This window comes from Elephantulus edwardii, unplaced genomic scaffold, assembly GCF_000299155.1.
Source record: "Elephantulus edwardii isolate Elephantulus edwardi_28Jun2011 unplaced genomic scaffold, EleEdw1.0 scaffold00036, whole genome shotgun sequence".
Lineage (NCBI taxonomy): Eukaryota > Metazoa > Chordata > Mammalia > Macroscelidea > Macroscelididae > Elephantulus > Elephantulus edwardii.
The window spans coordinates 8859290-8874782 of NW_006399786.1; the positions used below are offsets into that span (position 1 = coordinate 8859290).

Consider the following 15493-nt stretch of genomic DNA (forward strand, 5'->3'; position numbering starts at 1 on the left):
TGATACTTGGAAAGGTAAAGGGTCAGCAAAGGACAGGAAGACGCTCAATCAGGTGGAATGACATAGTGACTATAACAATGGGCTCTGCTGTGTCAGGAAGTGTGAAGATGGCACAGGATAGGACAGGGTTCATTTTTGTTGTTCATAATGTCACTATGGGACATACATAACAACAAATATTAGGAGAGTACACTGATGGCACAGTGGTTAAAGTGCTTGCCTGCTAAGTGAAAGGCCAGTGGTTCAAACCCATCAACCACTCAGAGGAAGAAAGATACTACAGTGATCTTCAGGAAAAATATTCAGCCTTAGAAACCTTACGGAGCAATTCTAATGTGTCCTATATGCTGTCTAATAATTCTATGCACATGTATTATACACACTCATTATACATACATATACACACATACATATATACTAAACGGGCATTTTATTGACTAAATGTATATTAACCTATGTGGATCATAACAAATTTTGGATAACATTGCAAAGAATGGGAATTCTTGCTCACATGGCCAAGAGGCAATAGTTTTATGAGGACAAGAGGACATCTAGTGGTTTAAAATCAGACAAGGTATGTATCAGGGTTATATCCTTTCACCATTTTTTGTGTGTGTTTTATTGACTACACAAAAGCATTTGTGTGTATCATAAAAAATTATGTCTAACATTAAGAAGACTGGGGGAGGAAAGAGAAAAGAACAGAAAAAAACCCAAACAAACCCACAAACTGGGAATCCCAGAATATTTAATTGTACTCATGTGAAACCCAGACCAAGAAGCTGTTGTACAGAGAATGGAAAAACTACATGGTTTAAAATTAAGAAAGGCATGCATAGGGATTGTATCCTTTCTCCATGCCTATCCAATCTGTATGCTGAGCAAAATATTCGAAATGCTTGACTCTGTGAAGAAGAATGTGGCATCAGGATTGGAGGAAGATTCCTCAATAACCTTCAGTATGCAGATAACACAACCTTGCTTGCTAAAAGTGAGAAGGGCTTGCAACACTTGCTAACAAAGATCAAACACTACAGCCTTCAATATGAATTGTATCTCAAATGTTCTGGAATTCTCATTCTGGGAATTCCAGAACACTCAATGAAGGAAGTCTTAAAATTGGGAAGGATGTGTGTCAGCAATGTATCCTTTCCCATACTTATTCAGTCTGTCTGCTAAGCGAATAATTTGTGAGGCTGGACTGTATGAAGAGGAATGCAGCATCAGGATCAAAGGAAGCCTGGTCAACAACCTGCATTATGCAGATGACAAAGCCTTGCTTGCTAAAAGTGAGTTTGAAAGGCTTGCTGCAGAAAATCAAGGTCTACAGCTGTCAATATGGATTACATTTCAACATAAGAAAACAAAGGTCCTCACCACTGGGTCAACAGATAACATGATCGATGGATTAAGGATTGAAATTGTCAATTATTTCTTCTTGCTTAACTCCACAATCAACACCCTTGATACCAGAAGTCAGGAGAGGTCAGGAGACATAGTACTTTGGGCAAATCTGGTGGTAAGGACCTTTCCAAAGTACTAAAGAGCACTGATGTCATTTGGAGACTGAGGTGTGCCTGATTATTTAGTCACAATCTTTTCAACCACTTGCTATACATCTGAGAGCTGTACAATGTGTAAAGATGACAGAAGAATTGATGCCTTTGAGTTGTGGTTCCAAGTTGGAGAGAATATTCCATGAACTGTAAAAAAAATGAACAGTTATGTCTTGGAGAAAGTTTAGCCAGAGTGCTCCTTGGAGGCAACAATGGCCAAGTTTCACCTCATACTTTGGACATGTTGCTAGGAGAGGCTATGAAGCTCGGCGAAAAAGAGGAAAACCTCCAATGAGATGGACTGACACAACGACTGCAGCAATGGGCTCAAGTGTGTCAGAGATGATAAGGATGGCACAGGGCATGATTCCAGTCTCATTTATAGGATTGTTATGAGTCGTACTCGACTCAGCAGCATCTAACAACAACAATCAAATCACTCGATGTAGTCAATAAAATACAAGTAAATATCTTTGTGCTATTCTCTGCTTTTAGCCCAGATCCATCTGACACTAGCAGTGATATCCCTTGTTTCACAGACTCTTCTGAATTCAGGTTGAGTTTCTGGAAGTTTCCTATCAATATATTGTTGCAGTATTTTTACATTATCTTTGCAAGTGCTTACTGCAAGTGCTAGTAATGATATGTTTAGTAATCACACACACTGCTGATCCTCAGGGTTTGTTTTTTTATGAAATAAACATGGATCTCTTGTAGTTGATTGGCCCAGTCTTTTACATTTCTTACCTAGACGCCAAGCTTGTCTAAGGCGTTATCTGTTTCCTGAAAAATTTCATTTGATATTGAATCCTTTCTTAGGGCTTTATTTTTTTCCAGTGGCTTCAGTGAAGTTTGATCTTCTTCCATTTGTACCATTTCCTTTTTTATCATAAGCTACTTCCTGAGACAGACGAGTGTCAACCAATTCTTTCTGATACAGTGACTCTGTGTATTCCTTCTATCTCCTTTTTCTGCTTCCTGCATCTCTCAATATTTGTCCAGCAACTCCTTCAGTATTGCAACCCAAAGCTTGAATTTGCTCTTCAGTTCCTTCAGCTTGAGAAATTCCAAACAGGTACTTCATTTTTGGTTTCCTAACTCCAGCTTTGTACATTATAACACTTTGGTTTTGTCTTCTTGAACTGCCTTGAAATCTCCTGTTCAGCTCTCTTCTTTCAGCATTCTTTTCTTTTTGGCTTTGTTCATTCCATTGCAAGTTTCAGCATCTTTTAATGTCATCCTACTACGCATCTGCTTTTTCATTATTAGTATTCAATGCATTAAATCTATTCCTGAGATGCCTTCTTAAAATAACTGGGATAGATTCAAGGTTGTATTTTTATTTTCGTGTATTTATTTTCATTTTCTTCACCTTCAATGTGAACCTGCACATGAGTGTTTAAAGTTCTGTTCCAGTCAGTCCCTTGCCTTGTTTAGACTCTTGGTAATTGGCTTCTCCAGAGCTCTTTCTACAGAGGTAATAAATCTGATTCCCATGTAGTCCATGAAGTGAGAATCATGAGTATAGTCGCCATTTATGCTTTTTTTAAAAAAAGTATTTGCAAAGGATAAACCACTGATTGTACAAAGTTCTATCATGTTATCTCTAGCCTCATTTCTGTCACCAAAGCCATATTTTACAACCACCAGCCCTTCCTTTTCTGTTTCCAGCTTTTACATTCTGTGGTTTTTGTTGCTGATTGTCTTTGAGTCGAACACTACTCATAGTAACCCTATGAACAAAAGGCCTGAAGCCCCTCTACAACTAGTCACTTGTTACTATTAATGTCTCTTTTTTGCATGTTTGACCAATTTCAGAATGTAAATGTCCACAGAAATCTTCCATTTCTTCATCTTTGGCTTTAGTGGTTGGGGAGTATATTTTAATAAAAGTTGTATTAACAGGACTTCCTTGTATGTATGTGGATAGTATCCTATCACTCATAGCATTGTACTTCAGGATACATCTTGAAATGCTCTTTTTAACAATGAATGGAACATAATTCCTTTTCAGTTTGTCACGTCCGGCCTAGTAGATTTGACAGTCTGATTAAAACGGCCAATACCAGATTTCCTTGGTCAGTTCTCTTCTTGCTGACTTTTTTATTCAGATTCCCACCATAAGTACAAGTGTAGGAGAGAAGCCAACTGATTTGAACCTACCTGCTTTCATGGAGTCATCAATAAAAAGGCAGGTAAAGATTCTAAAGGCTGTAAGAAGCCTATAAAGTGGAACAGGAAGAAAGCGCTCTGCAAAGTGCTCTCCATTCTCCAGTTGTTCACTCTCATGACCCTGCTAACCAGGAGGCTTAAGGAAGCAGAGTGGAGATGAGAGAAAAGCAGCAGACTGCCCTGGGGCAAGAGAGACACAGAAGCAAATCTACTGAAAGCTACTATCAGGATGTCCTGAAATGCCAGAAGAATTCCAGAACAAGAAGGAAGTTTTGCAGAAGTTAAATATATTTTTTTAGCTGGATGACGAAACCACAGGAAGATTTATTATTAGGAATTCTGTAAGGTGGTTGAATACACATGATTCTGGAAGTTCTGGATGCCAGAGACCCATTGGGCTGCCTCTGTTTCCAAATGAAGGAGGCTGCAGGAAAAAGACAATAAGAAGCTAGTCTCAATCTTAAAGAAAACTGACATGATCCCTAAAGAGGCTTTGAAGAAATGGCCGGATTATCTTTAGAATGAGCTACTAACCGTGGCTCACGTAGACAGTACCCAGAATCAAATTGAAAATGTGAACCACTGCACTGTGCCAGTGAAGCAGGCCTCTGAAATACTGCTGGAAAGCAAAGGCTGCTTTGAGAGTTCTGGGGAGGTACTGTACACACCCATCCAACTGACTGGACGAGATACATATTTATTATCATTACTATGAAAGGTGAACTAATAGAATGTGAAAATTCTCAATATCACTAATAACACATGCAAGCAAGATACTGATGAAGATCATTCAAAAACAGCTAAAGGAGTTCAAGCTGGATTTAGAAGAGGCCATGGCACCAGGGATATCATTGCTTATGTCAGGTGAATCATGCAAAAAGCTAGAATCCCAGAAGAATGTCTATATGTGCTTTACTGACTATGCAATGATTTGACTGTGTGGATCATATGCCTAACATTGAGAAGATGGACATCCTAGAATACTTAATTGTGCTCATGTGGAACTTAAGCCTAGACCAAAATGCTGTTGTGCAAACAGAGCAAGGAAACACTATATGGTTTAAAAGTAAGAACGAAGTGTGTCAGAGTTGTATCTTCTCTTCATCCCTATTTACTCTGTATGCTGAGCAAATTATTTGAGAAGTCAGGTGGGTGATTTTAATTTGCGGCCCTCAGGCCAGGTTCAAATTGTTTTCCTGTCAAACTTTCTTCTAGGTGGTATAGCACTGGTCTGTGCGTTGCTGTACAGAGGTAACTCGTGGTTGCTGTGATGCTGAACACTGTGATACTGATGTGCCAAACATGGTAATGGTTACTCATGGTGGACAGTGTTTCCTGGAGCTTCCCAACTAAAACAAGCCTGGAAGTAGAAGTGGCATCCACTTCCGAAATGGCTTGCCTCTGGAAACTCTGTATACAAACAGTGCTCAGGCCTTTCGTTCATAGGATCGCTGAGTCATCTACAACTCGACGGCACCAAACAACAACAGACTCTACGAAGAAGAATGTGCCATCAGGATCAGAGAAAGACTTATCAATTAACTATATTATACAGATGACAGAACCTTGCTTGCTGACAGTGAGAAGGCCTTCAAACTTGCAGCAGAAGATCAAAGAACAGTCTCCAATATAGACTGCATCTCAATGTCAAGAAAACAAAAATTCGCATCACTGGATCAATAGGCAACATCTTGATAAAGGGAGAAAAGATTGAAATTGTCAACAACTTCCTCTTATTTTCATCCACAATCAACATCCTTGATACTAACAGTTAGGAGATCAGGAGTGTTGCACTGGACAGTGTGCAGTCAGGGACCTCTCCAAATTATTGAGGAGCAATGATGTCAGTTTGAGGACTAAGATGTATCTGATTCAGATCATGATCTTTTTCAATTATTTGCCATTTATCTGAGAGCTGGACAGTGAATAAGGATGACAGCTGTGGTGCTGGAGAAGATTACCGAATATCCCATGGATGGCCAAAATAACAGATAAGTCTTACAGAAGGTACAATCTGAGTGCTCCTTAGAAGAAAGATTTTAAAGCTTCATCTCACATGCTTTTGGCATTTTACTAAAAAAGGTTATTCCTAGGAGAGGGACACCATGCTTGGAAAGGTGGAGGGACAGAGAAAGAAAACCTCTTAACCAGATGGGTTACACAGTAATTGCAGCAATGGGTCCCAGTATGTCAGAGATTGTGAAGATGGCACAGGATATGACAGGGTTCAGTCTGTTGTTCAGAGGGTCATTACGGGTCGTATGCAACTTGATGGCACCTAATAACATCACAACTGTTTTCATCAATGGAAGAACTATATCATTAACAGTCAAGCCAGAGAGTCATACATGTCCAAGTTGGTATACAACCAACACAGTATTGTTATCAAACTAACGGACAGTGAAACCAAAGTTGAAGACAGAAAGAATTAAAGACTGGTGGTAAAAGATAATTAGGAGAAAATCAGTGGGAGCTTGTGATGAGGTTAAACTGGTATAGAAAGAATGACCATAAAAAAAATAAAAAAAAAAAGAATGACCATGAGTAAAATTAATAGAGCTCAATCAGAAATGCTTGTGATGTTTAGTACTTCAGAAGTGAAACCATTTCCACTAATAATGAAAGAGGTGTGGCCACAGGATAGGGGAGCTTGGTTAGGATGCATATGACTGACTGAAGCTAGAAAGATCAAGCTAGGGAACTGAGAGGTCAGAGTGTGGAGTGAATACATCAAACACATGCTGAAACACCCAGAATCTATTTTATCATGATTGGAGAAAAGTTCAAAGTCAGAATGGTATACAAATGGCATTGGTAAAGAGGTTTCTAGGATTATCTGGGCCCTGGGTGTGATGCATACAGTTCAGCTGTTCTTAAAAGGATGGAAGTTCAAGTCCACTGAGAGCTGCTTGAAAGAGGCCTGATAATCTTTTTTTTTAAAAAATGTAAACACAGAAAACTATATGAGAATGGATCTATGCTCACACATAGAGGGGGTTGCTATGAGTCTGTTAATACAATGAAAACAGATTTTAGGGTACACTAATTGTCATTAGCTTTACACCACTCAATTGTATACAATGGTGGGAGAGAAAAAGACGCAATGGAGTAGGGAACAAAGTACTCTATGGACTCTATCTCCTGAGACATGGTGATAAATGAATTGCCAGTATTTGCAAGGGCTGCACAAAGTTAAGGCACAAAGAAAAATGAACAAGGCTGGAGGAAGGCTGGGAGGAGACAAGACACTAAGAGGCTAATGCCTCACATGACAGTGAAGAGATTGGTCACAGGTTGGCCAGGGTTATCAATCCTGGAAGATTAGAAGTGTGTTACATAGGGGAGCTCTGGTGGCCTAGTGGCAAGAAGCTGCACTGCAATCCCAGAGGAGCATGGTTCAAATCCACCAGATACTCTGCCGGGAAAGGAGGGACAATCTCCTCCTGTACCAGTCAGATTTGATTTGATGGTACACGCACACACACAAATAATAAAATTTTTTTTAAAAGTGTGTTATGTATAGCCCTTTCAGAACTCATCACAGGCTCTCATAGGGGAGAGAGGAAGGTTCTAATGGATTTCTTTTCCCCCAAAGACAGTCCTAGTCACAAAGTTAGGATAGCTGCAGCCTATCGTGAAACAACTGTAGAGTGGAAGATCATGTAGCTGTAGCTTCATGGTCTCCTTGTGGCTAAAATAAAAGCATATGCAATATAAAACTGAAATCAGTAGCTATTAAACTACAGATACATGTAAGATGTTGACTGATCAAAAGTTATTCTTTGTTACTTTATGAAGCAATTTGGAGTATGCATGTTAATCTTGGAAGTATCTTTGTCATTTAACTTTTTTTTAAATAAAATTTTTACTTTATACTGGTTTACTTACAAAGTTTGTATACATTGTTTTTCACACTGGGTCTTTCCCATTTCCTTTACCCTCCCCTCCCTCCACCCATCAAACTGTGCAACCCTATGACTAACCTCATTCACACACACACCCCCTCTTCCATTCCTAATGTCTGTTGTGTTTTCAATAAAAATCTATTTGGACTATTTTTTCTCAGCTTTTTTCTGGTTTATCTTAGCCTATCATATCCATTTCTTTTTTTTTTTTCTTTTCAGAAGTTTGTCCCTTGTAGAGAACATAATTTTTAATTCAACCCAAGAATGTCTTCTGTTTAGCTTAACCTGTTAACATTTATTGTGTTTGTTTTCCTGCTTCCCACTAATTGACTTATTTGAAAGTTATGTCATCTGTTTGTGACTGAGTCCTTAGCAAGTTGCAATAATAACCCAAAAGCCACATATGGTTCAAATCTACCACTGGCTTCAAGTGAGAAAAATTTGTAATTTCCTCCGCCATTACAATTTACGTCCTCAGACACCCAGTGGAGGTCACTATGACTTGGAACTGACCATATGAGATGAGTCTGAGGTGAGTTTAATGATTCTACTTGTGTCCTTCTATCACTGCTGATGTCAGATGGGTCCTGACTGAAAAGAGAATGCCAGAAAGATGTCTATTTGTGTGTTATCAACTATGCAAAGGCATTTTACTCTGTGGATCATAACAAATTATGACTAATTTTGAGAAGAATGGGAATCCCAGGACACTAAATTGTGCTCACGTGAAATCTACAGTTAGACCAAGAATTAGTTACGCAAAGAGAGCAAGGTTTAAAATCAAGAAAGGTGTGCATCAGGGCTATACCTTTTCTCCATATTTATTCAACTGTCTGCTAAGCAAATCACATGAGAAGCTGGGCATTATGAAGAATGTGGCATCAGGAATAGATGTTGTCTCATCAGCACCCATATTATGCAGGTGGTACAACCTCAGTTGCAGAAAGTGAGGGAGAACTTGAAAAGTTTGCTGCAGACCTTTCAGCATGGATTACATCTCAACATTAAGAAAACAAAAGTCCTTACCTCTGGGCCAATAGGCAGAAGCATGATAAATGGAGAAGAGGTTGAAGTTGTCAACCATTTCATCTTGCAAGGATCCACAAACAACATCCTGGGTCCTAGCAGTCAAGAAATCAAAAGATGGGTTGCATTAGGAAAATCTGTTGTCAAAGACTTCTCTAAAGTGTAAGGAGCAATGATGCCAGTTTAAAGACTGGCATTTACTTGCTATGCTTTTGAAAGCTGGACAATGACTAAGATTGACGAAAGAATAATTTATGCCTTTGAGTTGTGGTGTTGGGGAAAAGTAAAGCCTATCCCGTGGACTGCCAAAAGAATAAACAAGTATATCCTGGAGAAGGTGTGGTCAGGGTGTCCTTGGAAACAAAGATGCTGATGACTCATCTCACATATTTTCGGCTTGTTGTTAGGATTGGCCAGTCCTTGGAAAAGAGTATCATGCTTAGAAAGGTAAAGAGTCAGTAACAGACGGAGCCCTTCACTGAGACGGAACGACACAGTGATGGTAACGATGACACAGGACACGGCAAGGTTCAGGTCCATTGTTCTTAGGGTCACTATGGGTCACCACCTAACAACATTGGGGTCCTTCTCATTTTTATGCCCATACTCCTAGGTTACTCCACTACTTGAACTTTTTTGTTTTTAAATTTTTTTTTAATTTTTATTGTATTATTTTACGTGTACCGTCAAATCAGATCTGACTGGTACAGGAGGAGATTGCCCCCTCCTTCTCCAGCAGAGCATCTGGTGGATTTGAACCACGTACCTCTGGAATTGCAGTGCAAATTTTTTTGCTTTTATAACTTCCTTTTCTTTGTATTGATTAAAGTTTACACAGCAAATTTGGTTCCCTTTTAACAAATTTTATACAAAATATTCTGACACTTGTTAGAACTTTCACAATGTATCAGTATGCCCATTATTTCCATTTTGCTTGTTCTGTTTCTATTAACACCGCCTAACTTTCCCTCCTTGCCTTCTCATAAAGGTAGAAAATTAATTTGGAGTATATGCTGATTCTTTGGTCTCATCTAGTTGATTATTTATGGGAACACATTACACTATGATATTATTTTATAATCTCTTATTTGGCTTGAGGGTGACCTCCTGAAAGAGGTACCAGAGTACTGAAGATCAATGGTGTCACTCTGGAGACTAAAGTATGCTTGATACACGCCATGGTCTTTGCAATCACTTGCTATGCATCAGAGAGCTGGACAGTGACTAGGGAGAAGGAAAATTGATGCCTTCAAGCTGTGGTGCTGGAGAAGAATATTGTATATACCATGAACTGCTAGGAAAACACAAACAGGTTCATGCTGGAGAGGGTTAAACCGGGTTGCTCCTTGAAGGCAAGGATTCTGAAGCTTTGTCCGACACACTTTGGACATGTTGCAGGGAAGGACCAGTCCTTGGAGAGGGACGCCATGCTTGGGAGGGTGCAGGGACAGTGCAGGAGAGGAAGACCCTCTATGATGTGGATTAATTCAGTAATTGGAGTAGCAGGGGTAGGTGTGTCAGAGACAGTGAGGCTGACACAGGACAGGGGAGGGTTTGGGGCTGTTGTACACAGGGTTGCTATGAGTTACAGGTGACTTGATGGCACATAACATTTATTGTTTTACATATCCATTAGATAGTAAAAGTATTCCAAACTGAAAGTATGAACTTATGTTCATTATTCTTGATATAACACATCTTTATATGTAACATAATGTGTGTGTGTGTGTGTGTGTGTGTAACAATGTCAGTCTAGATGCAAAGGTACACCTAACCCAGGTCATGGTTTTCTCAATTACTTGTTATGCTTCAGAGATGTAGACAAATGACTAAGGATGACAGAAGAAGAGTAGATGCCTTCGAGTTGTGGGGCTGGAGAAGAGTCTTGAACTTACCATGGAAACAAATAGGTCTGTCTTGGAGAGGGTGAAACCAAGTCTCTCCTTAGAGGCTAGGATTTTGAAGTTTCATCTCACTTACATTGGGCACGCGGCCAGGAGAGATCATCAGTCCTTGGAGAAGGAAATCATGCTCAGAAGGGTGGATGGACAGCACAGGAGAGGGAGACCCCGGAAGAGATGGATTGATACAGTAAACTGGGATGAAGGGAGTTGATATGTCAGAATTACTGAGACTGGGAGAGGTTCAGAGTTGCTGTACACAGGGTTGCTATACATCACAGGCGACTCAATGGCACATAACAATAACATACTATGACAGGTTTGGAAGCAGGAGTGGCATCCACTTCCTAGATAACATGCCTCCAGAAATTCTATGAACTTTGATAAATGTCGATAGTTGTAAAAGGGCTTCAGGCCTTTTGTTCATAGAGTTGCTGAGTCGTGCTTAACTCAAAGGCAATAAACATAAAAGTACCTAAAGCATGGAAGCTATTGGTTTTAAGATCAATTTGCTGAATCAAAAGAGAGTTCAGCCTTTTTATAGAAAATAAAATGTTTAATGCTTGGAATGAAATGTAGGGGTTTTTATTTTTAGATCTGCATTTTAACAAGATCCTCTGTGAAAGCTACACTTGCCATCTGCAGATCTTGTTAAGATATGAGTTCTGATTGAGTGTACCTGGTGTAGAAAGTTGAATTCCCAGCATGGTCAGACCTCTAAGAATTGATTCAAAGCCTTGATATACAAGCATGTGTTGCTTACCATCCATGAAATCGGGCATTATGCAATCCGTACATTGTACAAATACCATGTTGATATACAGGTAATCTCTGTATAATCTCCAGTCAAATCTCCATAAAATGTATTTATAAAGCCTATCAAAGCCCACCAGGCAAAGCCCAAGAATTGTACACCACTGGATACAGGAGGCTAGGCTTGCAGATTTTGCAGCTGGCTTAGGTAGGGAGAGTTGTGCTTTCAGCTGGCTTGGGACCTTGTGGGCACAGGATGAGGAGGGGTTGGCTGAGGGGAGTGAGGGGGTTTTGAGTGTTAAGAGTAAGGCTAGCAGTGGTGGCCTCTACATGCAGCCCCTTCCTGATCATCCGCATCCCCTAAGTCTGAGAGCACCTTAGCAGGAGGGGAGGAGCATGCAGGCACTACTCTGTGCCAGGAGTGAATGCTACATGGCTGCTGAAGTCAGGACATAAAGGAGAAGAGACACAGCTAGGACTGTGGTGTGCCCAGTTCACTCTGAAGGGCTAAAGTCCTTAAACCCACTGGGGGAAAATAATAAATGGTGGGAAGCTGCTTTCCCTTTGGGAAAAAAATACCTAATGGGTCTACAGATGTGCATGTTGTTGGAGTGTGCCCCAAAGGATGCTAAGCATATCTGGATAACGGTCATCATGGCTTCAGAGAGAAAACAACAAAATTTTAAATCTACTGTAGACTTCTGTCCTCCAGGCTCTTGCCAATTTCATTCAACAATAAACAAATCACAAGACACCTACATCTTCTTTAATTATCGTAGTAAGCCTTTACTCTAGTAAATGTGGTTAAATCACCTAGGATAACTGACTTTTCTCCTGAAAACAAGAGGCTTCTCTAAGCATCTGGTCCTCAGATGTTGGACTATGGTTGTAACTTTATTCTTTGAGCTTTCCTGAAGGAAATGTTGCCTCCCTCAAGGAGAGAAGAGGGGACAACAGTAACAAGTGTCAACTCATCCAACAAGGCCGGCAGAGATTTACTCATGTTTGCGTACTAATTTGTAGTGAACAATTTCATATCTACTTTTAATTAAAAAAAAAAAAAAACCCCAAACACCAAAACCCACATCAAAGATTCTGCTTCTTGATAGGACTGGTACCTCTCTCTTCCCTAGTCCCAGAGTACCCTCCTACAGAATCACAACTTTTCACTTGAATTCTGTCAGTGTGCCCAGCAGCCAAGATAAACAGGAGCTTGCTGCTATTTCCGTGCTAATCTGCAATGAACGCTAAGTAAGCACCAGCACTTGTGCTTATCATGCCTACTGCGTAATCCCCAGCCCTGGGAAGAAGGATAAAAAACAATGCTACCGTTCTTATACTGAAGATCTCTGCTCATGCCTCAGACTTACTACATTTATACTAAAGTGGGCTGGGGAAGTGAGGAGGAAAAACAAGTACAAACTCCATATACAGGTATTGCATTAACCTCAGTGTCACCAGTTAACCTTGCCTTCCATACCTTAATTGGTACACCCTGAACCAGACTTCTCAACTCTATTAGAAGGGTCAGAAACTCTAAAGGATCCCAATGCAGTATTTTCAAAAAAAAGGCTGTGTCGAAAGCACAATTCCCAAATTAATTATAATTAATACCGGCACCTTTTATGAAAACAGTATCCTTAATGACATGATGAAATGATAAAATAGATTAGACCTAAAATCTCTAAAAACAGGCCAAGCCACTACAACACTAGATTTTATATATATTATTTGGGAAGAGGCTGGAAAATGACATTTTTAATAATAAACCTGAAAAGATGAACATGCTTAAGCTTTTCTTTTAAAGAAAGAAGATTTTTTAAAAATACTTTGATAAGCATAAATAATAAATACAAATGACAACTGTGTACAAAATAATTTATTACATCATTATACAGGTTGGTATTATCTTACATGAGATTCCTCACAATAATTATCAATCTAAATAGAGTGGAGGAAAACTGTTTTAATTAGAACTTTCTGTCTAAATACAATCTCCCTTTTTGAATTTATATTTGCCATAAATGAAAGCATTTAATATTACTGACATATTTACAAAGTTTTGAAAGAAAAACAAACATATTAAAGGATTCCATTACTGTTTTCTATACCAGATAAAACAAAATGTAATCTTGTCACCCAAAAAAAATCATTTACCAACAATACTGTGTTTTAGAAGTTAAACTTGGGGATAGTTTAACTTTTATTTGCTGAGGGATATAAAAATGCATTAAATAGTCATTGCCTGGCGTTAAGAGTAGACACTTCATTATCATAGTCTGCTTTCTTGAAACATAACCCTCATATGTAAACTAACCACTAAAACTCAAAGCAATTCAATCCAGAAAGCATAATTCTTGCATAAGTATCTTTAAGACTGTTTAGAGATAATGCAATAAATTTACCAGTGAAGTTCCATGATTAATTCTGAGTAATCTACATAAAGCTGGAGTATCCTTATGCAACAAGAAATTATCATTATCATGGATATTACAAGGAAACAGTATATCCTGAATTAAGGTAAGGGGGAAAAGGGCAAATTAAAATAAATTTTAAATAAATGTATATAGCTGCCCAAGATACATCCCATGTTTTTTAACATATAGTTATCAACTAAAATTAATGTATTTTAATTATAAATCAAGCAACTAAACAATAAAACAAATCAGTGAGAGATCAAATCATAACTCTTAAAACCAAGATCTAAAGAAAAAAATATCATAGCATTGTGTATAAGGTAGCTTAATAAGAAAATATCACATTCATAGAAGTTACAGCACCTTCTGCAATATTTATAATTTGGAAGTTTAAAAAAAACTGTACAAGTATAAAGAAGTCATTTAAACAGATGTTTATGCTAATTTGCAGAGTCAGTAAGAAATAAAATAAGCTTATGGAATACTCCATTTAAAAATGCTGTTTATTTACTATCTATATCAGAATGCACCTTGGAAAAGAAACCCTGATTTGAATTCAGCCTTGAGTCTAGAGGAGACAACTTCAAATGTGTTTTCAAACTTCATTGACCAAAACATCATAGTTAATAGCTGTGTGGTTTAGTGCTGCACTGGGACAGTTGACTTCATTCACAGCAGGCAGGAAAGCAGGTGTAAAAGGAAACAGTTTATGACAGGCTGTTCTGTAGTCTTCATACTGGGAATGACAATTTCCAAAGCTTCCATCAAGTAGGGCCTCAGAAACCTTTACTAAAATCTATTGAGACAAGGGGAAGATTTTTAAAAAATACTCAGGAAATAATAATTTTAATAAAAAAGATGCACTTTGTTAACAAAAACACGTCTTCTTTTTGACTACAGCATTCACCTCAAAAAGAAAAAGAAACACACACACAAAAGGACCACTAAAATTCAACTCTGCAAAACCTTAAAATAAAACAGTAATAAAATAAAATACTTTCAGAGTTGGACTAAAAATATTAACCTCTAAAACTGTGATTAGAGAAGGTGAAGCATGTCCTTTAACAGTAATACTGCTGATGGTGTTAGGGGTAACAGACCCAAACCCTGCCCTCTGCTGTGCCATCGACAAACTTGGGCCTAAAGCCATAGTCACCAATCTATCTCGCTGAGGTTCTTCCTCTCTTTCGCTGACCCCCTCCACCTTTCCAAGAATGACGTCCCTTTTCAAGGAACAGCCCTTCCTAACAACATGCGAAGAAGCTTCACCATCCTTGCCTCTAAGGAGCACGATGGCAGCACTTTACCTAAGACCCATCTGTTCTTTGGCGCATATTGTGCACCAGGAACTACACCCTTCATATACTATAGGTAATTAACCCTTGATATTTTGTTATTTTAGGTAATTAATCATTATACCATATTCTTCTGCTAAGTAACATTTCATGTTACTATAAACAAAGTTTATAAAACTATATGCTTTATAAACAAGGATGTGCTACTGTTTACCAGTGAGCCAGAACTGACCCATAAACTGCTGACTCACCAGCAGATTTTCGGAGGCAGTTAATCACACAAGAGAAGACTGCCCATCCTTCCCCTGTGGAGCATCTAGTGGAGTTGAACCTTGTGCCTTTAGGATTGTAGCACAGCTTCATACCGCTAGGCCATCAGAGCTCCCCATAAACAAAGGATACTAAAAGAGGTTATCTTGCCTAAATATTCACCTAAAAATAATTGGTGGAGCTGAAATTAAAATCCAA

General features: G+C 38.8%; 1 protein-coding gene across 1 annotated transcript in view; it reads right to left on the reverse strand.

The window, feature by feature from the left end:
* Positions 1–14258: 14258 nt before the first annotated feature.
* NAA16 (N(alpha)-acetyltransferase 16, NatA auxiliary subunit) overlaps positions 14259–15493 on the reverse strand; it is an 82106-nt gene continuing 80871 nt past the window's right edge. Inside the window, exon 20 of the mRNA XM_006884568.1 lies at positions 14259–14526. Coding sequence (XP_006884630.1) covers positions 14326–14526 — 201 coding nt within the window. The 3' untranslated portion in view covers positions 14259–14325. The remainder of the gene's footprint in view (positions 14527–15493) is intronic.